Genomic DNA, 26,240 nt, shown 5'->3' on the forward strand with positions numbered 1-26,240 from the left:
CTTTGTGTTATACTTACATTGGTATCGTGAGCAGGCAGTAGATGACACAGACTATAGGCTAGTACTCTCCACTTAAGACTGTAGCTCTTGCGCAACGTAGCCGCTAGCTCTAACCTTAGTTAGCTAACTGTTATACTGGGCGTGATCTTGGATGACAACGGTTATATTTTCATCAGAACCTTCGTGGCTAACACATGTCTAGCTAGATTAGATAACTAGCTATAGCTTGATGTGGCCAGCACCAACGGCGAAGCTTAAAGGTACAATGGGTAATGGGACTCCTAACGGTCAAGAGAGGAATCGCAACAAACAACCTCAAACCACAACACTGTTTATGCTTCCCACAGTCTATGAATATAACGCGTAATATAAAGCATTATTATACGGTTCAGTGTTCTCGTGCGCTGTTTTGGAAAGCTGACCGTGACAAATGCGACAGAGCCTGCCGTCTTTTCACAGTGTTCAAGTAAGAAAATGTTCGCCTAACAGGTCACTATGAGATCTTCACTTTTGTGTGCTACACATCCAAGGGCGGTTCTAAAGGGGTGATGGGCCACCCCAGTGCCACCACGCACATAGTCTGCTTTTACCAAGATACCGTTTTTACCAAGACCGCCGCCTTCCAAATGTGCATCAAAAGCGCACCTGTCAGAAGCACCGATCTGATTTGCACAGTATTGACTGTTTTGTCAGTAAGTCTGTTTTTACGAAGATAGCAAGACAGCCAAATGTGCGGCAAAAAAGCTAGAATCACTAGGACAGCTTGCAAGGTTGTATGGTGCAGTTTGTTTGTGCACTTTATATTGCTCTTGTCAGTGTGACAGGTCGAAATATTGAATATGTTGAATGATAACGTTATGGTTGAAATATAATTTAAATGTCATCATTAAATAACATCAAACAAGGGCGGTTCTAAAGGGGTGGCCGGTGTCACCCCTAATATCTGATTGGCCACCCCAGTGCCACCACGCACAGTCAGTCTGCTTTTATCAAGATACCGTTTTTACCAAAACCGTCTTTCCCGTTTTGCTGCCTTCAAAATGTGCATCAAAAGCTGACGTTAGCTAACGTTAGTGTTAGCTGACTAAATTGAAGACTACTGACTGGATAGCTAGCAAACTAACTAACGAACATTAGTCACAACAAGAAATAAATTATTTGAATGCTGTGTCTCTTTAATATAATATGCCCCCCTAGCTAAATATATATAGCCAAATCGCTAACTTATCTAGTTAGCTAACATTATGTTGCAACAGATGGTTTGAAAGAATGTATTTACATAATATTGTATTGATGCAAGTACTCCAGACAATAATTAATTCATTTAGTTTCCAAAAGCTCTTGTGAACATGTGAACATTCTTCTCACGTCACATTGTGACATCGTTCTGACCCCTCTATTGTTTTAAAAGATTTAATTTAAATAAAGATATTTTTTCTTATGTCGTTGTTGAGTTTGTATTATCTGTATTAATTCAGAAAAAGACTAACATGAAGTGACTGGATAAGTAACATGCACCAGAGCTGGTGAGAAAGCAACAATGTGTATTATCATCATTTTAATTAATTTAATTAATCATTTTAATCATATTTAGTTAAATCATACTTCATGTTATTCTTCTTCTCAGATTGAAACAAGCCTGTAAATATTAGTATTATGTTGGTGTACCATGGCAGGGATTGCTCTACACCTATACCTGCAGAACACCGTTGATGACTTGAATGGCCTTTAATATGGTCAAACTATTTGTTTTTATCCATGATCCATAAACATCTCATTGTCTTACACTAACAATATATGATTTAATGTATGATATGCTATGTAACTCAGATTACTTATAATTGGTGCAATTCTGGGTGTGGCAGTGGAAAAACTGTACGTGTAGACTCAGCATTCCATTCCATTCTCTATATGCTTAGCCCTTATTCCATGCCACATTTTTTCCACACTGCCTGTTTTAGCGCACAGCGCAATAAAGTAAGGCCCTCAAAATTGTGCCCTTTGTGTCAATTTAGAGGAAGGTAAAACCTAGTTTGCATAATGCATTTTTGGTTGGTGGTTTGCTGAGAGCATTTGTCTACCGAACAGCCTTAACTTTTATAAATTAGCTCAGAGAAGGGTCTTGGTGACAGAAGAGGCTCATGGCCTATTTATTTGTCACTGTCAATGTTTATTCCCACGTGAAACAATAAAATAACCACAAAAAAATGTTTTGTGAACTGTGGAACTCTAAAACCACAGTAGTAAATACTTCTATAAAAATCTTAACAGAAATTGATTGCAACATTTTTCATAAACAGAAACAGTCTGCTACTGCAAAAACAAAACACATTAACATACATTATTTACATTTATTTGCCAAATATAAAGGCCAATTGTTATATTACAAACACAAGTACATTAAGAATGAACACTAAACTCTTTGTAAGCTAACACTTCCCTGCAAACCTCACCTCTACCCACCCTTCCCAAAATGAATTCAAAGAATTGGCACAAGCTATTGCTATTGCATATATTGCATATTGCATATTGCTGATAAAAATCAATTAACAGATGGGTGCAGGGACATTTTCCATGGCGTTGTTACATTACATTATTGGCATTTGGCAGACGCTCTTATCCAGAGCGATGTACAGTTCATTAGACTAAGCAGGAGACAATCCTCCCCTGGAGCAATGCAGGTTTAAGGGCCTTGCTCTAGGGCCCAACGGCTGTGCGGATTTTATTGTGGCTACACCGGGATTAGAACCACCGACCTTGCGTGTCCCAGTCATTTACCTTAACCACTACGCTACAGGCCGCGTTGTGCTACACAGCAGTGGTCCGGCTGAAAGCTGGCTCCTCCACCGCATCCCCTGATGAGTCCAAACGAGGGAAAAGAGGTGAGAGGGAGGGCGAACGAGGGATTTTTTCCTCTGGGTCCTCTTTATCCTCGTCGATGTACAGCAGAGGTGAGTCCATTTCCCACCTCTTGGCTTCCTTTGTCCCCGGACTTCCCACTCCATCCTCTGGCCTCCACGACAGCTTGAACGTGCCCAGAAACACCCCTCCCTCCTCCCGCTCTCTCTCGCCCCCCTGCACCATCGCCGCTGCCTCACCCCCCTCCGGCTGCCCCACCAGGGCCACTGGCCCTGCCCAGGCATCGTCCTCCCCACTGCTCTTCCTCTTGGACTTCCTGCCCAAAACAAGTAGGGCAACGAGCCCCATGAAACAGGCAATCCCGACTAGAGTGACGGTGAGGATTACTCGCTCTGTACGAGAATTAGCATTAGCATTAGCCACATTGTGTACATTGGGCCTCCCCTGACTGGAGTTACTGGTGGAACCAGCGGTGGTTTTCAAATACAATGCACTGGTATCGGTAGATTTAGGAACAACTACATTATCAGTGTTGGATTCAGAATCAGATGCAGCAATATAAGTAGTTTCAGGATGATCTGGAATATCAGTGGTGTGTCTAAAATCAAATGCAGCAATATCAGTAGCTTCAGGATGATCTAGGCTATCAGTGGCGTGTCTAAAATCAAATGCAGCAATATCAGTAGTTTCAGGATGATCTGGAATATCAGTGGTCGGTCTAAAATCAAATGCAGCAATATCAGTAGTTTCAGGATGATCTAGGCTATCAGTATTGGGTCTAAAATCAAATGCAGTAATATCCGTAGTTTCAGGATGATCTGGAATATCAGTGGTCGGTCTCAAATCAAATGCAGCAATATCAGTAGTTTCAGCATGATCTGGAATATCAGTGGTCGGTCTAAAATCAAATGCAGTAATATCCGTAGTTTCAGGATGATCTGGAATAACAGTGGTCGGTCTAAAATCAAATGCAGCAATATCAGTAGTTTCAGGATGATCTAGGCTATCAGTGTTGGGTCTAAAATCAAATGCAGTAATATCCGTAGTTTCAGGATGATCTGGAACATCAGTGGTCGGTCTAAAATCAAATGCAGCAATACCAGTAGTTTCAGCATGATCTGGAATATCAGTGGTCGGTCTAAAATCAAATGCAGTAATATCCGTAGTTTCAGGATGATCTGGAATAACAGTGGTCGGTCTAAAATCAAATGCAGCAATATCAGTAGTTTCAGGATGATCTAGGCTATCAGTGTTGGGTCTAAAATCAAATGCAGTAATATCCGTAGTTTCAGGATGATCTAGGCTATCAGTGGTTGGTCTAAAATCAAATGCAGCAATATCAGTAGTTTCAGGATGATCTAGGCTATCAGTGTTAGGTCTAAAATCAAATGCAGTAATATCCGTAGTTTCAGGATGATCTGGAATATCAGTGGTCGGTCTAAAATCAAATGCAGTAATATCCGTAGTTTCAGGATGATCTGGAATATCAGTGGCGTGTCTAAAATCAGATGCAGCAATATCAGTAGCTTCAGGATGATCTAGGCTATCAGTGGTTGATTGAAAAAGAAATGATGCGTTGCCAGTCACATTTTCCAGAAGGAGAAGGAAGGAGAGGGAGAGCTGCAAGGCCATAAGTCCAGGAACCACCATTTTGGTCATTTTAGTACAATAATAATACGTTTTTATATTTTATCACCAAGGCATGTACAATAATCCCTGATGGCATTAGGCATGCATATACTCCTGCATCTGCCCCTTTTCCTTTTCCAGGGTCCTTGGTTCAAATATTTTGTATCCTTGTCAATCAATTATTACATTTACTCTGCTGCTCTACTTCTCTCTTTAGTCCGGGTTCAACAGAGGGATGGGTCCACGGTGATGTGCAAACACCCCTTCCTTTCCTGTCCTCTCTGCGTTTCTCTGTGTCTTGCACAAGGGTGGCCGTGGTGATCTCAGTAGTTCAGGGTACCACCCTTCTCTTCCTCTCTCACTCTGTGCGGTGATTTCTCTCCTTTTCCTCTGTACTTTTGAGCATGTTGTGAGTGATTGCAGCAATGAAGAATTCAATTCTTGAGAAACCTTAAATGTAGACAGAGGAAGGTTAGGTTACAATGCTGTAAATTGCATCAATAATCCAACTCAATCCACATTGAAAATGTGTGGTGTAGATCTAGAAAACTGTACATTGAATGTTTTATATGTTATTATGTACTTTATGTGTTGCAGCATAACACAATCTGAGCAATTTTGTAGTTGACATTTTTTAAATGACACAATCAATGCATCCAAATAATATTAACCAGGACAAGATTAGAAGCACTTCAAAACATTTAAATAACACTGCAATCAGCAAATAGAAAAACCTTTTAAATTTGAGCAATTTTGTTTTGACAGTGATAAAATATCAACACTACACCTAGCCTGTCTCCACTGTGTTCAGCTGGCTATACCCATAAACATTCGGTTCAGCTTGCTCTGCACAACATACCTACTGCTGTCATTCAATTAAACATGAAAATGATCCCAGTCAACTTCATTATTATTGTCAGAAATGAAAAGAGTATCTCGTACCTTCTCGTCTTTATCCTAACCATGAAGAATGAAGACATCAATTTGTACATTTAAAACTTCTTTGACTGACATAGTGGGTTATCTTACAGGAAGACCACAGGGTGTGCCTGCACTAATTCTACTCTCTATCTTTGTTCCTCTCTCTCTCTTACAAACATTGTCACATATGTCACATACTCTTATGCAGGCACACTGTTTTTTTCTAAATATATTGGGTGGGGCGATGGACAGTGAGGAGGGTGGAGTAAGATTGCAGATTTCACTTCTTGGCAGTTATATGCAACCTTGCATTTCATGCTTTCTCTGTCATTGTACCATAATAACCTGTTCCTCTTTGTATGTGTGGGCTTGTGTGACTCACATAGAAAAGTAATTAATACAGGCTTTGTTCAACTGGGTGCGATTTGTATGTTTAAGGACAACATACGCACATAAGTGTGTTTCTTTGCTCGGGTGTTGTGTGTTTACTGTATGTGTGTATGAATATTGTGTTGTATGAATGTTGTGTGTATGAATGTGTATAGTATGCTCTAAGTGTTTGCCGGGACACAATGCTTGTTGTTGTGGCTCTGTACTCCAGTGCATTCAACTTCAAATGAAGTGATGGATATGAGGTTAACATGGGTTAAAGTACAGGCTGCAGTACAGGCCTGACAGAGCATTAATAAGTAAGATACCAAGCTTATGGTGATGTCTATGGATCGCAGACTTCAAACTTTCATTGAAGGCAAAGGATTTCCTACCAAGTACAAAAAATGTAGACTTTTTCTATTTTAGATTCTGTTAATTGATCCAATTAGGTATGGTCCCCTAAACGTATGTATGGTCCTCTTACCCCTTATTTAATAAAGGCTGTATTTTATGGTACAGAGCAGAAATCATGGTTCCTTCAATAAGGAATTGCAAGTCGTCCAAGTCCCAAGGCAACGTATGCTAATCACAAGTTCAGTGCGCACGCTTTTTGTTTACGCTTGACTGTTATTTATCAACATACACACATGGATACAAAAAAAAGCTGTTTACGCGTGTTCGATGACTTCGATTCAGTTCTGATCACCCATAAATTGATTTAGGATTTCACGAAAATATTGATAAATGAGGGCCATTAAGTTTAAGGGGGCAATTACTTCTTCACAGGGGCGATGTGGGTTTTTATAAAAAATAATGTAAAAAAATGTTTTGTGTACTCAGGTTAATTTCGGCTAATATTACAAATATGCTAGAATAGAGGAAACTAGGAAGGGGCCAAATACTTTTTTACGGCACTGTATGTATGTATCTGTGCATCTATTCAGTTACTGGAAAATTCACATGATGTGGGTTTGCTGGAGTTTCTTCTGCACGCGTCACTCCTCTCCTTGTTGGTTTCACAATTGGCCTACGTGTTCTGTTCTCTTATCGCAGGATCTTTCCCAATATCTGTAAAGAACACTCACCCCTCCCCCGCCCACATATATTTACACAAACATGCACGCACACAAACACACACACCCACGTACGCACACACACACTCAGTGAGCACTTTATTAGGTATTTATTAGACTTCTTTTTTAGACTTATTGGTCTTCTGCTGCTGTAGCCTATCCACTTAGAGGTTTGATGTGATGTGTGTTCAGAGATGTTCTTCTGCATACCACTGTTGTAATGTGTGGTTAGTTGCGTTACTGTCACCTTTCTGACAGCTTTGACCAGTCTGGCCATTCTCCTCTGACATCTCTCATAGCTGGTGCCAGACAGGGTGGATTAAGTATCTCAGAAACTGCTGACCTCCTGGGATTTTCATACACAACAGTCTCAAGAATGGTGCAAAAAAACTGAAAACATCCAGTGAGCAGCAGTTCTGCTGGCAAAAATGCCTCATGTTCTCATCTTTATGAGAGAGGTCAAAGGAGAATGGCCAAACTGTTCGATGCTGTCAGGAAGGTGGCAGTAATGCAAATAACCATGCAGGTGCTAACTGAGTGTACATCTACATACTCACGCACACACACACACACACACACACACACACACACATCAACACACATACACACATACACACCCATATGTGCATGCGCACACACAAACACACATGCGCATGGACATACACGCCCACACACACTCTACTGTCCTATACAGTTTTCTAATATTGTAACTTATTCTAAATTACTTCGATTCCTTTTGAGTTCGAGTATTTACGGTTTCACTACTTAGGTGTCCAGCACCTTTCTCTTCAGTGCCAGTAATCAACTCGAGACCCTCGAGTAGGAATCCACTCGGACAATGCCTCAATAGGCCGTGAGCAATTCTCTGCTGCTCGAGCCCCACGTTGGGCGCCAAAATTGTCGTGAGCCACGGACCCCTTGCCGAGCTCAGACCTCACGTTCCCACGAGCAGTACCTCACCATGAGGTGTCTCGGGGACGAAATCAAGTACTCCGAACGTCCTGGAGCCCTGGTAAGTTCTACTGAACTTCCAGCCCAGTCTCGAAGTGAAGGGTGTGATGCAAATCTGGTAATCGATGTCCTGTATTCAATGTATTTACTCTAAAGACTCTTTGTCACATATGATTATAGTAAGATATATTTTATTATAATCAATCAAAAGAATAGAGTTGTACAGATTACAGTGTACATATCATCTTTTGCAGTTTGCTAATCACATGCAAGTTACATATACCCCTCTTAGCTCTTTCTAAATTACCTTTCCACCACGATGTTTAAAAATCAAGGTACACCCTTCCTATATCCATCCTCTTTGGCCTTAGCCTTATCCTATAGCTCCCCCTTCTTGACGTTTAAAAAGAAACTATTCCTATAATATTATATTTATCTAAATATGATAATTTCTCTACATTTTTCTACTTTATATAGTATCCTAATAAGAAATAAAAGATATATAAAAGTAAACTTATAATATGTTACTTTTCCTACTTCTACAAGTAATATAGATTATAATTACCACTCCAGCTTTGTTATAATTGTTCTGCGTGGCTCTTTCTTCACCTGAGTCCGCACCGCGTACGTCACTCCTCTCTCCATATCCATATCCTGGAGTGGCGCGCAGAGGGAGCGCGCCACTCCAGCTTGACTGTCTTGCGTTGCTCTCTCTTCAACAGCTCGTAGATATCTTCTGAAGCCAAATTCTGGGATCCTGCTCTAAGGTCTAAAAACTTATCCCTTATATATCTTTTTTGCATACAAAAGTGTACCTTTTTTGATAAGAAATGCCCCCATTATGTCAAGCGGGAAGACATTTATCTTTTATATAACCTGTTTTTTAATGACCATATTAATTATTTCTGTTTTTCCAATTGTCATTTTCTCATACCTCCAAAGAACTGTCCCCAATATTTTATTTCATGGGCCCCTCTGGTTTGGGAATTTCCCCCATTTTAATATATGAGTGGAAAAACACTAGCCCTTATGTTGTTTTTAATGAACCTATTCATCACTGGTGTCTGTGTCAGTTTCATAATCTCTCCTTGACTTCCTCCAAACTTTGATTTCATGTAAGCCAGACGTTAAAGCCTGCCACCATCCCAACACCCTCTTTAGGTGCCCCTTTTTGTGGCGCCTTAAGGGGTCTACAAAGGTCATCCAGCTAATAGCTGAGTGTAATTCATCATTCAACTCCTCTATAGTCAGTCCTTTAAATCTATTCGATAAATTATTTGTGTTATCCTCAGAGAGGCCCGTGAAGCCTCTTAATTTTCTCTCGGTATTGACGTACATGCCATTTTCCTTATCTCTTTTACATTTTTCAATCTCCTCCTGCTCTTTGATTTCCCAATTATTTTCATTGTCTTTCTCATCCTGTTTTTTTAACCAGGCCTCGTGCTCCTCCCCTGTAGGAGCCAGCCCACACGTGTCAACCAAGTATGTTATCACATCTATCGTCTCCTTGAATGCAAAACTCCCTGGGTCCCCAATTTTCCGTTCTGCGTGTTCAGCCCCTTCCATGGTCATGCTAGAACACATTCTACGCATGGCCTCAGTCAGGCCTTTAGCCTTGCTCTCTAAAACCCTGAATCTAAGTCCTCTGACTTCAGACTCCTCAGTATCCATATACGGTTGTACATTTATTTTATACCATATACTTTTCCTCTTACGGGAGCTTTTACTCCTACCCCATTGGCGTGTGCGAGGGGTTAACAATGCATTCCTGCTTAACCCATCTTCTGTCAATCTCTCATCAGGAGGGCCTAGGGCCGGGTCCTCGACAACACACATATGCCCACACACGCTAACACTGCGCTGCCCCCCACTCAACACGCACATGAACACGCACATACACAAACGCATACACATATGTGCAAATAGCTTTACCATCCCTGGTGTAAAATCTAGCTATGACCAGCTTGAAATTCCCGGCTACCAGTGGTTTCGAAACATAGCTGGAGCTGGTCAAACCATGTTGAGCGGGGAGCTGGTCTGACTGGTCAACCAGCTACCAGCAGTTTCGAAACATAGCTTGAGCTGGGGGTTTTTTCAGAAGGGCTAGCAAATAAACTCAATTGTAAAAGCATTGTTTGTGCTTCTCTACGCGGCCTCTCAGTTGGCCCTCAGTTAGGAAATGGATGTACACACATATATTTTAAAATATTATTATTATTTATTTATTTTTTAAACCACTTATATAACTGCATTTCTTTACCAAAAAATCCAAATCATAGCAGACAAGTTCTGTGCAAAGATTATCAATAATAAAATATATAGATAATAAGAGTGACAGTAGTTCCTGAAATTATTCAGCTCATTTTATGTTGCTCACTATCCTCGTCCTGTTTTGCTCTCCCATGCGCGTACCAAAACCCGGTTATTTCTTCAAGCGTCACTTTGGGCTGGACCCATAAGCTCTCAGTCTCCCTCTCCTTCCTGCTCATTTCGTCACTCTCTCTGTTCCTCCCCTCCCTCCACTGGCTCTCCCCTCGGCTCTCCGGGACAGCACAGGACCCGTTCACGTACCATAACTCCACCCTTTCTTCCACTGTCCCCGCAGGCTGAAGCCAGAGGCTTCTCTCCTGACGCCCCACTCCTCTCACCGCCTCCCCATCCGTCCATCCCTCCCTCCCGCCCCTCTCGGCCTTCCTCTGGATAGAGAGGCGAATCCACAGGAACACAGTGACCCCTAGGAAAACGGCCGCAGTCACTCCCAGAGTCCAGAGGGTGATGAAACAGACCAGTCTGTGGTATCGAGGGTCCGCTTGTTTGAGTCCTTCATCGCACTTGCGTTGGATTGTCTCGTTCCTGTTTGTACACAAGTCTGTCCCATTCTCCATGGGGATGGTTGGGTATGAGTCAGTAGCATTCTCCATGGGGATGGTTGGATATGAGTCTGTCCCATTCTCCATGGGGATGGTTGGATATGAGTCTGTCCCATTCTCCATGGGGAAAGTTGGATATGAGTCTGTTGCATTCTCCATGGGGATGGTTGGATATGAGTCTGTTGCATTCTCCATGGGGATGGTTGGATATGAGTCTGTAGCATTCTCCATGGGGGCGGTTGGATATGAGTCTGTTGCATTCTCCATGGAGATAGTTGGATATGAGTCTGTAGCATTCTCCATGGAGGCGGTTGGATATGAGTCTGTCACATTCTCCATGGGGATGGTTAGATATGAGTCTGTAGCATTCTCCATGGAGGCGGTTGGATATGAGTCTGTCCCATTCTCCATGGGGGCGGTTGGATATGTGTCTGTCACATTCTCCATGGGGGCGGTTGGATATGAGTCTGTTGCATTCTCCATGGAGATAGTTGGATATGAGTCTGTAGCATTCTCCATGGAGGCGGTTGGATATGAGTCTGTCACATTCTCCATGGGGATGGTTGGATATGAGTCTGTCACATTCTCCATGGGGGCGGTTGGATATGAGTCTCTGTATTTGTGTGTAAAGGTGTTGTTGAAATCAGTCTCTTCATGCAAAGTCATTGTTGCGGTATTGACATTATCAGCCCATAATGTTGTATTATTTACTTTGTCTCTGACAACACTGTTGTTGTGTAACTCTGTGTTGCCAGGCAAAAGGTCAATAGTCACTGTGCTTCTGGTTGTCCACTCTGTGTTGTATTGGCTGTGCGATGCAGTCTTTAACATCATGTTGCTTTGTGATTCTCCAGTTCTGAGATCACTTGGAGTTGTGTCCCAGCCGCCGACGTGCTCCGCTGCTGGACTGCCTGTGACATTCGCCGTTATGTAAGAGTTTCCTGAAGTTGTGTCAGGGCTATTGAAATCTGTTGTTTCTTTTTCAAAACCTTTGGCGTTGTGCTGTGTTGCGTTGGTCATTTCCCTGTCACCCATCGCATGCCTGTGTGTGGCTGAATAGTCATCTGTTGTGTTGGGCACTTTCAGCAGATCTGCAGTGGGTGCCTGGCCCTGCACTGTTGCGCTTCTGCTCCCGTGGCGTTGCTCTCCTGAGGTGCCTGGCCTTGCACTGTGAGGAGCGGCGAGGAGAAGAGGAAACGGCAGAAGCAGGAAGAGTGCCCACGCTCTCATTTTCTGTGAGTAACAGAGGAAGAGGCCATTATTAAAATGCATGTCATTCACTGACTCCTGTATTACAGCACAGTGCACTGAGTACCACACTGAGTCCCACACTGAGTCCTCACTGACTCCTGTATTACAGCACAGTGCACTGAGTCCCACACTGAGTCCTCACTGACTCCTGTATTACAGCACAGTGCACTGAGTCCCACACTGAGTCCTCACTGACTCCTGTATTACAGCACAGTGCACTGAGTACCACACTGAGTCCCACACTGAGTCCTCACTGACTCCTGTATTACAGCACAGTGCACTGAGTCCCACACTGAGTCCCACACTGAGTCCTCACTGACTCCTGTATTACAGCACAGTGCACTGAGTCCCACACTGAGTCCCACACTGAGTCCTCACTGACTCCTGTATTACAGCACAGTGCACTGAGTCCCACACTGAGTCCAACCCTCTACCCACTTGTACCCTTTCATTGGGTAAGGAGATTCACCTGAACCCCCTCCTAGCAGGTAACACAGCCCCCTGCAGCCCACGTACCAGTTAAGGGCACCTGGATGCGAGGGCCATTACAGGAGCGTGAAGGTCTGCCAGGGCAGTCTACCTGAGTCCAGACCTGGTGAGACCTGCCTCTTACATCCTGGTCTTAAATGCAAAAGGCTAAACTGCATTTGTAATGTATGCCATTTCAGTAGCCCCATCAGGTGGTTCATGGCTGTTATAATTATTAAAAAACAAAGGAATCCACTGCCAGTTACACTTCTGCTTCTTCTGTTTGGCTCTGCTTAGCACAGCTTCCTGCTCAACTAAGGTAATATTATGTACTTTAAAGCTTATTGGCACCCAGTATCTCTGTAGACATGTTTATTTAATTCGTTAATCTTTACGATTGAGCAATGCTGTCTGGTACATCATGGGTTTACAGTCAGTTGGGATAGCAACTACCAACAGACATGTCTTCACCCGGCTGTCCCAACATCAGGTCAAACACTTCTGAGAGCGAAATGAAGCACACGTACCAGTTTATCGTACCGTTTCATTTTCAACCGTCTTGTACATGTTGTCCTTCATTTCGTCGCTTGCTTCCTGAGACAAGCCTGTGCATTCTGGGAAACACGAAACCACTAAACGTCCGCTCAAATTGACGTCAGGGAAGGAACTGTTCGATACCATGACAACAAGGGGCCGTTTTAACACGTTGCAAAGCAAGACAGGATGTGGTGTATCCAATAGTCTTTCTTCTCTTCTTCCGCTCGCTATGAAGTGAGTTAGAGTTGGAAACTTCGAGTTGGCTCATCTTGTTCCTCACAGTTCTTCACAGTGGTTGTGAAGATTTCTGTTATATTGTTCTCTTTCAGGTTAGAAAAATAAAGTTGGTATGTGTAAATTGTGATAGTATAGTATTAAATAGTATTCAAATATTTCCATTACACTCACTTACAGGATACAGAATATCTAGATTACACTCACATACAGGCTACAGTTTGCCATTATGCTGTGTGGAATCTTGGTCTCAGCCAGCAGAGTCTCTAAATTCTGTGTTTGAAGTCGCCTTGTACCTGGTAAGCCTACAGACACCAGGTTAGTGTGTTAGATGGGCAGATAGAGGCCGGAGTTGCTTGTCAGGCTGCACTATCATTTCCATTCACCATCATTTCCCTCATCCTTTTTCCTATTACCATCTGCCCTAAGTCAGGTCGTTACTGGTGTGACTTAGGAAACGCAGTTATTCATTTGCAAAGTAAGGCTATATAAAAAGCATAAGTGAAGAGAAGTGATATACACTCATTGAGTATATATAGGAACATTTTTACTCTATTACACCTACTTATTCATGTGATTATCTAATTAGTCGATTGTGTGGCAGCAGTGCAATGCATACAATCATGTAGATACGGGTCAGGAGCTTCAGTTAATATTCAACCATCAACCAACAGAATGGGGAAAAAATGTGATCTACAGTCAGGTCCAGAATTACTGGCACCCCTGTTTTTAGTACTGGGTGCAGCCTCCCCTGGCAAGGATAACAGCACTGAGCCTATTTCTATAATGTTTAATAAGGTTGAAGAACACATTTGGAGGGATCTTGGACCATTCCTCCATGCAGAACCTTTCAACATCCTTCATATCCTTAGGTTTGTGCTTATGGACTGCCCTCTTCAATTCAGACCACATGTTTTCTATAGGGTTTAGGTTTGGAGACTGAGATGGCCATTGCAAAACATAGATTTTGTTTTCACGGAACCATTTCTGTGTTGATTTTGAAGTATGTTTGGGGTCATTATCTTGTTGGAAGGTCCACCTGCTTCCTGGCAGAGACAACCAGGTTTTTGGATAAAATGTCCTGGTACTTGGTGGAATTCATTATGCCATTGATCTTAACAAGAGCCCCTGGACCACTGGCAGCAAAACAGCCCCAAAGCACCAATGATCCACCACCATTTTTGACAGTAGGTGTGAGGTGCTTTTCCTTGTATATATCCATTTTTTGACGCCAAGCATGCCGACAGTGGATCATTGGCCAAAAAGTTCAATTTTGGTCTCATCTGACCATAGCACCCTGTTCCAGTCATAGTTCCAATTATGTTTCGCAAACTCCAGATGCTTGAATTTGTTGGTTGCTCTCAGTTAGGGCTTTCTTCGTGCAACCCTTCCAAAGAGCCTGTTGGTGTGGAGGTGGCATTTTATGGTTGATTTTGACACTTTGTGAGCCCAAGATGCAACTAAAGTCTGCAGTTCTTCTTTGCCTTCCTCACCATCTTCCTCACTGTGTGTGGGGGCTTGCATCCTCTTCCTGGCAAGTTTGCAACTGTTCCAGATGTTTGAAACTTTTTGATTATTGCCCTAACAGTGGTTAGTGGTATGTTTAACCATTTATGTCTTTTTTTGTACCCATTACCTGACTTGTGTAGGTCAACAACCATCTGTCTCTTTTGATTTGACAGTTGTTTGACTTCCCCCATGGTGATGGATGACAAAGGGATTTTACATGTGTGTTACCTCATTTTTATACCCTAGGGAAACAGGAAGTGATGGAAGGCCACAAAACAGTTCCTTAAGACTGGGATTAACTTAAATAAGTAGAATTTTACTGCAGATTTGACTTTTTTTGGTTTTATTTAAAATAATCTTTAAGGGTGGCAATAATTTTGACAGGGGGACATGGTGCAGGACGCCATCCACAACTTCTCCCCCGCCTACCAGCAGTACACGCAGCAGTCCAGCCTGACCCGGAGCCACAGCGCCGCCAGTAACCACGACATATATATATAAATATAAAAATCCGTTGTCCAGAACTCCATTACTTTCAATTACCAGTCCTGATTGGGACATCAGAATTAAAAGTCCAGTTCAGAATTTATGTTTACATATTTCAGATGTTCGGCCAGATGAGCTCTGGGCTTAGAGCTGCTGTATCCTGAAGCAGACTGGACTATAACAGAGTAATGGTGCCATTATGGGTGGCTATGGACAGCACATCCGACACTACAGTACGGCCTAAAACTGACACTGTACGCTGAATGCCTGTGCTAATTATTTAGGCCATATCTACTGAGACTTGTAGCGTAGTGGTTAAGGTAAAGGACTGGGACAGGCAAGGTTGGTGGTTCCAATCCCAATGTAGCCACAATAAGATCCGCACAGCTGTTGGGCCCTTGAGCAAGGCCCTTAACCCTGCACTGCTCCAGGGGAGGATTGTCTCCTGCTTAGTCTAATCAATTGTACGTTGCTCTGGATAAGAGCGTCTGCCAAATGCCATTAATGTAATGTGATGTAACATACTTTTTTCATAAAAAATTGTATTACTCAATAAAAAGAAAAGTACAATCATCAAGTCTGCCAATAATTCTGGACCTGACTGGAAGTGACTTTGACCGTGCAATGATTGTTGGTGGCAGACAGGGTGGTTTGAGTCTCTCAGAAACTGCTTATCTCCTGGGATTTTCACTCGCACTAATCTCTAGAGTTTGCAAAGAATGGTGCAAAAAAAAAATCGAGTGAGCAGCAGTTCTGTAGACAGAAACGCCTCATTAATGAGAGACATCAGAGGAGAATGGAAGGTGACTGTAACAAATACCACACATTACAACAGTGATACAGTGTGTTCAAATAAATAGCAATGCGTTAATGAGAGACGTCAGATGAGAACACACAACGCATCATAACTCTGAACAGGCTACGGCAGTAGAAGTCTAAAAAATAAGTCTAATAAATACCTAATAAAGTGCCCACTGAGTGTACATACAATAAATCCATGTGTGTGCTCTGTCAACCCCATATTAATCAGTACTGCAGGATCATCTGCAACACCATTGCCTCTACAAATCCCTGCCGTCATAGCAGCCGTGGTATAAGCGCTGACACATGTTGCATAAGGGTGCGCTTTCCTTTGCGTTTGAGAATTTTAATATATTGACCCATGTGCTCATTACTGGAGTTCAAGTTTGTTTATTTTAAATATTAAATATGGCCTGGACCATACCCCCCATACATTGGTATTTAACACAGTTTAGTCATCATTTTGACACACTTGAAACATCTCTCTGGGCTTAGCTTTGGGAAGTGAATGGTTGCCTTCTGTACCTCAGCCAGGGATTACACCCCTCAGGAACCCCATCCGAGCTTCAGATAAGTCTCAATTAATCTTGCTGTTACTAAATATACATCCACAGTGGTAAAAGTGCAAAAGCAAACACAGGACACTGGCTATTCCAGTAATCTGGGTTTGGCATCTGTCTGGCCTGAAGGTCCTGATAAGAGTAGGAACTGGTGTTCTTTTGGTTGTTGGTGTAAGATGGCTGCCAGAGTGCTCTAGACACAGTATGAAGAAGGCTTCTAGGTCTTTTGACCCTCATGGGCCACTGTAGCCTTTTGTCTCTGTTTAATTAGGGATGAACTCGGATTAACAACATCAGATTGATTTAATCTGTCTGAGTCACTCTGGGACAGTGTGCGATAGTGAGGATATCTATAGTACGGCCTGCACAACCACGCTGTAATGAACCTAACAGTCCATAAACACTGCGAGAGAGAGAGAGAGTGACTGAACAGATTTCAGATAGTTTTGCATAAATGATATACAGGCAAAGCACAGACCCACTGTGATAGAATGATAGATGGAGAATATGGAAGGAATAGAGAGAGGCAGCGATGAAGAGGGAGAAGTCTCAACTGAAAGAGAAGAAGAGAGGGGGATGGGAGGAGAGGGAGGGCAAGAGGAGGTGGGAGACCAGGACATGGAGCAGTGGAATGGGCTGATTTCTGGAGAGGAAACAGTGGAGGTGGGAGACATTTTGGACTGTGATGACTCCATCACCCCTAATCACGTCCTGAGACTGACTGCCTACACGGCTGGTGAGTTTACCCCAGTATATTACAAAATAATATTACAAACATGTTTATGAAGCTAAAACGGGCATGCACACACTTGTAGCTCTGAATGTTTTAGCAGTGCAGTTTTTGAAGAACCCTCTGTACATACAGTTTTTGTTTTATTCCAAAATTATCCATCCATTATCCTAACCCGCTTATCCTGAACAGGGTCGCAGGGGGGCTGCTTTACATCATTAAAGCCACAGAAATGAAAAAAGCACAAGGCATATATCAGTGTTCTCCTCAGATTTACTGGTCATGCGTGAGTGAACACGATTAAAGAAGGTTTCTATTCCCTGGTGTGAAATCCAGCTATGATCAGTTTGAAGTTTTTTCCCATTGCACTCCATTCATGTTTGACAGAAAATTTAAATTATTTCCACTCTTGTACTAATGTTCAACCTGTTGGCTTAATGTAAAACACTTTGAGCTACATTTTATGTATGAAAAGTGCTATATAAATAAAGCTTATTATTATTATTAGTAAGAGTAGTATTGTTATTATTTATGCTACATATTATTTTATAATTTTTGAAATGAGCTTAGATTTTTTCCAAAGGTAAAGATGTTTTTATTTCCCAAATCTTTGCACCCTCATTTGAGAACTGCCAAAGAGTTTATCATTGGTTTCCTCTGCCGTGGAATGTAATTGGTGCGTCTTCTTCGTTGTGTATGTGACTAGTCATGTGACCAACGACATAAATGAGCATGAGCAGTGAGCAAACATGCTGCCCCATGGCTTTCTTCTTCATTGGTTGTGAATTCTTCTTCATTGGTTTCTATTGGCTCTGTGAGTTATATACTCTTAGCCTCCACCAGTGGGCTGCTGCCACTGTGCTGCAGTGCTCCTGGAGATGGTTGGGTTTTGAGATGGTTGGGTTTGGAGATGGTTGGGTTTGCTGGTGATTATAGTGAGAACTGCAGGTGCTTCCTGGGTATCCTAACATGCCTTTGCTAACTGAAATGTGCTAACCTTTAATGCTGTTTTTTATTCCCTATTCTAAATGTATGCTGCTTCTATGTTGTTGGAATGACATTGACCTGGGAACATAACTTTTGAGTTTTCTAAAATGTGGACAGTTTCACGTTATTTTGCTTTGATTCTGTGTTTGCCAGATTACCTGTGCTCTCCTGAAGACAACATCTACAGCATCACCTTCTCTCGCTTCAAAATCCGGGATCTGGGCTCTGGGGCCATTATACTGGACCTCAAAAAGCAGTGTCCGACAGGTGTGTGTGTGTGTGTGTGTGTGTGTGTGTCCGACAGGTGTGTGTGTGTGTGTGTGTGTGTGTGTGTCCGACAGGTGTGTGTGTGTGTGTGTGTGTGTGTGTGCTGTGTGTGTGCGTGTGCGTGTGCGTTTGCGTGTGCGCATGCACGTGCACGTGCGCTGTGTGTGTGTGTGTGTGTCTGACAGGTGTGTGTGTGTGTGTGTGTGCTGTGTGTGTGTGTGTCCGACAGGTGTGTGTGTGTGTGCTGTGTGTGTGTTTCCGACAGGTGTGTGTCTGTGTGTGTGTGTGTGCGTGTGTGTGCTGTGTGTGTGCGTGTGCGTGTGCGTTTGCGTGTGCGCGTGCACGTGCACTGTGTGTGTGTGTGTGTGTGTCCGACAGGTGTGTGTGTGTGTGTGTGTGTCGGACAGGTGTGTGTGTGTGTGTGTCCGACAGGTGTGTGTGTGTGTGTATTCAGTTGATTTTGCAGTATGCTTCGGGTCATTGTACATTTACATTGTGAAGCGCCGTCCAATGAGTTTCTTAAGCACTTGGCTGGATCTGGGCAGATAATATAGCCCTATACACTCAGAATTCATCTTGTCAGCTGTCACATCATCAATAAATACAAGAGAAAGAGTTCCATTGGCAGCCACGCATTCCCACGCGGCTACATTGCTGACGGTTCAGTTATGGAGATTTCTCTTTAGCGCACCTACTATATCAAGACTTGGTTTTATTGCTGTATTAGAGTAGAGGCCTATATTGTAGTCCTGCAGCTCAACCGGTTGCACATGGCACTAACTCTGCCAAGGTTATTGATTCCATTCCTACTGGCGCCAGTAAGGTATGGTGCTTTGGATAAACTCATTCATCAAATGGCATATATTCGAATGGCCTATTTTCAAATGCAATGCTGAAGCGTGAGCTATTGATAGGTTTTAGACTTTTAGTCTAAAAACCAGTATCACCACCAGCCACCACTGCCCACGCCATAATGCTACCTCCAGAGATGAGGAGGTATGCTTTGGATCATGAGCTGTTCCTAACCTTTTCCATACTCTTCTCATCCCATCACTCTGGTACAAGTTGACATTTGTCTCATCTGTCCATAAGATGTTGTTCCAGAAATTATATTTTAAATTATAAATTGTTTTGGCAAACTCTGATCTGGTCTTTGGTTTTTGGCAATGGTTTACGTCCTGTGGTAAACGTCTATATTTACTCTGGTGAAGTCTTCTCTTGACTGTTGACTTTGACACAGATGCGCCTACCTCCTGGAGGCTGTTCTTGATCTGGTCAACTGTTGTGAAGAAGGTTCCCTTCACCCGGGGAATAATTCTTCCGTCATCCACCGCAGTTTTTGTCCATGTTCTTTTGGTGCTCCTCGGCTCACCAGTGCGCTATTTCCTTTTAAGAATGCCCCAAATACTTGATGTGGCCACACCTAATGCTTTTGCTATCTCTGTTTGTTTTCATTTTTCCAGCCTAGTGATGGCTTGCTTCACTGACAGCAAAGCTCTTAGCACTTCATATTGAGACTTAACAGCAACAGATTCCAAATGCAAATGCCACACACCAGCGCTTTTATCTGCTTACTTCTAAATTAAATGAGGGAATAGCACACACCTGGCCATGGAATGGCTGAGCCACCAATTGTACCTTTGGTACCTGACAAAGGGAACTGGTTTGGATATGAATACCTTCAAATTAAAGCTGAAAGTCAGCACTCTGAGCTCATATTCATTATTTAGTTTCAATTCCAGTATGCAGTGGTAGACTGCCTAAATAACAATAACTTGGTCAATGTCCAAATATGTATGGATCTGACTACATATACAGGTAAAATAAAGTAAAGATTCAGTGATACATAACAGTTTTAGTTCATTTAGCCAAAATGCTGCAACTTGATAAGTCGTTTGTGGGTTCAAATCCTGACCGATTGCGAAAGTCCTCCACATACAGGCGAACATTGAAAGAGGTTGCCTTCTCAAAATGTAATACATGTATGTCACTGCCCTCTCGTGGTCATATAATGTCACAGCACCCATTCTTGGCAGTGTAAAGCATTTATGCTTACGAAGTCATCCTATTATCCAACATATTTGTAAATTTCTATTTATTTTCTATATAATTATATTATAGTGCCAAGTAGTGCCAAACCAGTTGCCTCTTTTACTAAACATCTCTCTCTCTCCCTTGCTCTCTCTCTCTCTCTCTCTCTCAAACACACACACATTTCTTTTGCAGAAATTAAGGATGCAATAGAGCAGGATGCTGGAAGGTTCATTCAGTATCACTTCAGTGCTGCGTTTCTCACACTGAGGGAAATCGGAGCCACGTAAGTCCCAGCAGACCTTGCGTCGGTCTGTGAGTGTGTTTGTGTGTGTGTGTGTGTGTGTGTGTGTGCGAGTACTTGTTTGTGTGGTGTGTGAGTGCTAGTTTTTGTGGTGTGTGTGTGTGTGTGTGTGAGTGCTCGTTTGTGTGGTGTGTGTGTGGTGTGAGTGTGAGTGAGTGCTCGTTTGTGTGGTGTGTGTGTGTGTGTGTGTGTGTGTGTGTGAATGAGTGCTTGTTTGTGTGGTATGTGTGTGAGTGTGTGTGTGAGTGCTTGTTTGTGTGGTGTGTGTGTGTGTGTGTGTGTGTGTTTGTGTGTGTGTGAGTGAGTGCTCGTTTGTGTGGTGTGTGTGTATTAAAGACCTCTGTATGTGTCTCTCAGGCTGGAGTTCACGGTGTGCTCATTTGTGTGGTGTGTGCGTGTGGTGTGTGTGTCTCTCAGGCTGGAGTTCACGGTGGGCAGTAAGGCTGTGAACAGGCTGAGGCTGATAGAGAGGCATTACTTCAGAGATCAGCTCCTCAAGACCTTCGACTTTGAGATCGGCTTCTGCATCCCCTACAGCAGGAACACCTGCGAGCATATCTACACACTGCCAGAGCTGGACTCTTTTACAGGTGTGTGTGTGTGTGTGTGTGTGTGTGTGTGTGTGTGAGTGTGTGTGTGTGTGTATGTGTGTATGTCAGTATTACACCCTACACATGTGTGTGTGTGTGTGTGTGTGTGAGAGTGTGTGTGTGTGTGTGTGTGTGTGTGTATATGTCAGTATTACACCCTACACGTGTGTGTGTGTGTGTGTACATGTCAGTATTACACCCTACACGTGTGTGTGTGTGTCAGTATTACACCCTACACACAGGTGTGTGTGTGTGTGTGTGTGTATGTCAGTATTACACCCTACACAGAGGTGTGTGTGTGTGTGTGTCAGTATTACACCCTACACACAGGTGTGTGTGTGTGTGAGTGTGTGTGTGTGTGCGTGCGTGTGTGAGTGCGTGTGCATACGTGTGCGTGCGTGTGCCAGTGTGTGCGAGTGGGTGTTGATACATTGGTATATGCTCACACACATTAGTCTGGAAATTATCCACCATTATCCACAACATAGTTCTTGGAAATGCATCAGAATGTGTCAATACAGTAAGAGCTCCCCTTTCCCACTCTCTCCCTCCTTCCCTCCCATTCTCATCCGGTTTCCCACATTCTTCATCCCCCTCTCCCCTCCTCCCACAGTGAAAGAGATGATCGCCAACCCGTTTGAGACCAAGTCGGACAGCTTCTACTTTGCAAACAACAAGCTGATAATGCACCACAAGGCGGAGTACTCCTTCAGCGAGAGATAGGAGCAGAACTGACAGTGTCTGTACCACACACCACCGACAGAGCACAGAACTGTCCGTGTCTGTACCACACACCACCGACAGAGCACAGAACTGTCCGTGTCTGTACCCCACACCACTGACAGAGCACAGAACTGACCGTGTCTGTACCCCACACCACTGACAGAGCACAGAACTGTCCGTGTCTGTACCCCACACCACTGACAGAGCACAGAACTGTCCGTGTCTGTACCCCACACCACTGACAGAGCACAGAACTGACCGTGTCTGTACCCCACACCACTGACAGAGCAAAGAACTGTCCGTGTCTGTACCCCACACCACTGACAGAGCACAGAACTGACCGTGTCTGTACCCCACACCACTGACAGAGCACAAAACTGACTGTGTCTGTACCCCACACCATTGACAGAGCACAGAACTGTCCGTGTCTGTACCCCATACCACTGACAGAGCACAGACCTGACCGTGTCGGAACCCCACACCACCGACAGAGCACAGAACTGTCCGTGTCTGTACCCCACACCACTGACAGAGCACAGAACTGACCGTGTCTGTACCCCACACCACTGACAGAGCACAGAACTGACCGTGTCTGTACCCCACACCACTGACAGAGCACAGGACTGACTGTGTCTGTACCCCACACCATTGACAGAGCACAGAACTGTCCGTGTCTGTACCCCATACCACTGACAGAGCACAGACCTGACCGTGTCGGAACCCCACACCACCGACAGAGCACAGAACTGTCCGTGTCTGTACCCCATACCACTGACAGAGCACAGACCTGACCGTGTCGGAACCCCACACCACCGACAGAGCACAGAACTGTCCGTGTCTGTACCCCACACCACTGACAGAGCACAGAACTGACCGTGTCTGTACCCCACACCACTGACAGAGCAGCAGAACTCTCCTGCATCTCCATACAGCAACACTGACAGCACACAGCAGTGCTAAATGTCAGTGATATCTATTGTGGTAGAGTCCACAACACAATACAGTGAAAAGGAGAACAAATGTAACATTTCAAAACGTCTTAGAGGGGGGAGTCTCAGTGACTTTGACCATGTGATTCTTGGTGCCAGAGAGGGTGGCTTGAATAGCTCAGAAACTTCAGATCTCTTGGGATATTCATGCACAACAGTCTCTAGAGTTGGCAGGGAATGGTGTGGAAAAACAAAAAACAACCCGTGAGCAGCAGTTCTGCAGACGGAAACCTTCCCTGTTAACCCTCGTGTAGTCTTAACATTCTGTATACGCCCCTTGTCCTAAGGGTCAAAAATGACCCGCCTTCATTAAACCCCTAACATAAAACAGCTTAATTTCATTTTAAACCCCAAATCTATTTTGCATGAAGAAACAACCTGCCACTCATCACAAACTTTGTCATCAAAGTTGAAAATGGATCATTTAGGGGGTTTTCTCTGTTGTTAAACATAGTGGCGTCATTTTTGATCCTTAAGACAACACAAGGGTTAATGAGAGAGGTCAGTGGAGAAGGTCAAAGCTGACAGGAAGGTGACAGTAACGCAAATAATCACACAGTGGTATGCAGCATCTCTGAACACTCACCATGTCAAACCTCTAAGTGGATAGGCTCCTGCAGCAGAAGACCGATAAGTCCAAAAAATAAGTCTAATAAATACCTAATAAATTGCTCACTGAGTGTATATCGGTGAGTATCTAATTGCATTCTCAGAATATTTTATTATTATTCAGTACGCTTTTAAATAAGGCGCAGGCCTGCATTTAAAAATAAATAGCATGTGAATTTGTGGAATCTTTGACTTGTTGATGGGGGCTTGGTATTTGACAAAAACCTCAATGTACCTCAATCAATATATGTATACTAGATGTTGTTATTGTAATTATTGTAGTTATTCTTTACAATCTTCTGCTGCTGCCAGAGGGGACAGCAAGGAGAGGGAGGTTGGGAGGGAGAGGTAGGGGGAGAGTGAGAGCATTTCAAGAAACAGTATTGTATTTTACATCTCATAAGACCTATAATATAATTTGGTTACCATGTGTCCTTTTGGAGTCTCTAAATTGTGTTTTTGGAAACCTGCCTAGGCATAGTTGAGAAAAAGCAATGCAGAATGCATTTTGTCCAGCATTGTGGATGTGGCACCATTGTGTTTCTAAGCCCACCAGGCACAGCAACAAGCATCTGTATCCCCTCAAATACAAAAAAAGGGGTAACTTTGTGTTAATAATATTTAGAGTAATTCTGACTGAAGGGTTCGCTTTCACAAGACTATGCCTATAGTGACGGGTTCAGGAATAGGAGCCATTTTATTTTGAGCGTGTCATTTTCAAGCTTGTGTTAAATATGTTCAATATTTATTGTTTTTACTTTGTTTATTTTCTTCCTACTCATAAACCACTTTGAGCAGCATATGAATTGTACACATGGATTTATTGTAAATTATTTTTATTATTTACAGTAATTAAATATAAATTATTCACCTCCCAGTTTGGAGTGACTCATATTCATCAGTGTCAACCTGGGCACTGTTCAAATTTGATAGCAGTGTGTGGTGCACTTCCATGCTCTAGACAGTGCCTTTGCATGATGGGCCTCTCAGAAACCCACTAAAATAAGCATATTTTCAACAAGAAGCATGTTTTCTCCTTTTTTTCCTCCACTGGAATGTTTCTTCAAATCTGAAAAAGGTCCAACAATTTCTGGGAAACTATATATATATTTTTTATTTTATGAAGAAACTACAGACGGCAACTTGAAATTGATAATTTCTGAGTCATCAATGTAGTCAAGTTGAAGAGTCATTCTCACTGATTCTCATTCTCACTGATTCTTATTCTCACTGATTCACATTCTCACTGATTCTCATTCTCACTGATTCACATTCTCATTCTCACTGATTCTCATTCTCACTGATTCTCATTCTCACTGATTCTCATTCTCACTGATTCACATTCGCATTCTCACTGATTCACATTCTCATTCTCACTGATTCACATTCTCACGGATTCTCATTCTCACTGATTCTCATTCTCACTGATTCACATTCTCATTCTCACTGATTCACATTCTCATTCTCACTGATTCACATTCTCACTGATTCTCATTCTCACTGATTCTCATTCTCACTGATTCACATTCTCATTCTCACTCATTCACATTCTCACTCATTCACATTCTCACTGATTCTCATTCTCACTGATTCTCATTCTCACTGATTCACATTCTCATTCTCACTCATTCACATTCTCATTCTCACTGATTCACATTCTCATTCTCACTGATTCTCATTCTCACTGATTCACATTCTCATTCTCACTGATTCACATTCTCGTTCTCACTGATTCTCATTCTCACTGATTCTCATTCTCACTGATTCTCATTCTCACTCTCACTGATTCACATTCTCATTCTCACTGATTCACATTCTCATTCTCATAACGCACTTCTGTTCATCTCTGGATGAGAGCTTCTGTGAAATGATACGCAGCATTATAATGTAATAATACGAATAGATAAAATGTAATTCTGTATAAGAATTATATTACACTATGACGTGTATGTATATATGCTGTATAGATGCTTTGCTGCTCTAATGTTAGTTTTGCTAAATTCCATAATGAAACTATTCACTATCATGAATATTGCCTAGTTGATGATATGAATATAATTAAATATAATTATACATCACAAACCTATTGTGTATGGTTATTTAAAATTGTGCCGTGTATTATTTGCACTCTTATCAATTGTCTTGTAACACACTGTACAGTATTTGCAGAATATAATTCATGGTGAAATGTGCTGAATATTGAGGGGAACACTGTGTGGTATATTCTGCTTGTGCATCTTCCCTTAATGCGAGTCCTGCACTTTAATCCTGTTCTCCTCTCCTCTGCCTTTCTCTCTGTGAGTAATCTAACCAGAAGTACTTACAATTATGAGATTGCATTGCATTTTTCAGATTTTTCTCCAATTTTTTCCGGATTTTTCTCCATGTTTGGCATTGCGCATGCCTGGATTCCAGAAATCAGATAAGTTCTGGAGAGGAAAGGGAAAGAGTGGTGTTTTGGTGCTACAGTACAGATACAGCCAATAGTC

The 26,240-nt window shown here is 42.8% G+C and overlaps 2 protein-coding genes across 2 annotated transcripts; one reads left to right on the top strand and one right to left on the bottom strand.

Annotated features, from left to right (window-relative positions):
* Window positions 1–2,122: 2,122 nt before the first annotated feature.
* LOC133115396 (uncharacterized) lies at window positions 2,123–5,597 on the bottom strand. Its single transcript, XM_061225290.1, has 2 exons — window positions 5,431–5,597; window positions 2,123–4,938 (listed from the first exon to the last, which is right to left on the bottom strand). Exon 2 carries the CDS (start codon window positions 4,516–4,518, stop codon window positions 2,809–2,811), a length of 1,710 nt encoding a protein of 569 aa, XP_061081274.1. The 5' UTR covers window positions 4,519–4,938; window positions 5,431–5,597; the 3' UTR covers window positions 2,123–2,808.
* An 11,431-nt stretch (window positions 5,598–17,028) lies between these two features.
* Window positions 17,029–22,153, top strand: unc119.2 (unc-119 lipid binding chaperone B homolog 2). The gene is made up of 5 exons (XM_061223376.1): window positions 17,029–17,257; window positions 18,392–18,505; window positions 20,732–20,822; window positions 21,258–21,430; window positions 22,044–22,153. The coding sequence occupies exons 1-5, from the start codon at window positions 17,029–17,031 to the stop codon at window positions 22,151–22,153; spliced, it is 717 nt and encodes a 238-aa protein (XP_061079360.1).
* The last annotated feature ends 4,087 nt before the right edge of the window (window positions 22,154–26,240 follow it).

This window comes from Conger conger, chromosome 16 (assembly GCF_963514075.1).
Source record: "Conger conger chromosome 16, fConCon1.1, whole genome shotgun sequence".
NCBI classification, from domain to species: Eukaryota; Metazoa; Chordata; class Actinopteri; order Anguilliformes; family Congridae; genus Conger; species Conger conger.

Bases quoted from the DNA above. Each gene is read 5' to 3' on its own strand.
- LOC133115396 (XM_061225290.1), bottom strand. From the start codon at position 4,518: ATGACCAAAATGGTGGTTCCTGGACTTATGGCCTTGCAGCTCTCCCTC.
- unc119.2 (XM_061223376.1), top strand. From the start codon at position 17,029: ATGGAAGGAATAGAGAGAGGCAGCGATGAAGAGGGAGAAGTCTCAACT. The intron at 17,258-18,391 runs GTGAGTTTACCC...TGTGTTTGCCAG, and splicing joins ACTGACTGCCTACACGGCTG to ATTACCTGTGCTCTCCTGAA. The intron at 20,823-21,257 runs GTAAGTCCCAGC...TGTGTCTCTCAG, and splicing joins CTGAGGGAAATCGGAGCCAC to GCTGGAGTTCACGGTGGGCA.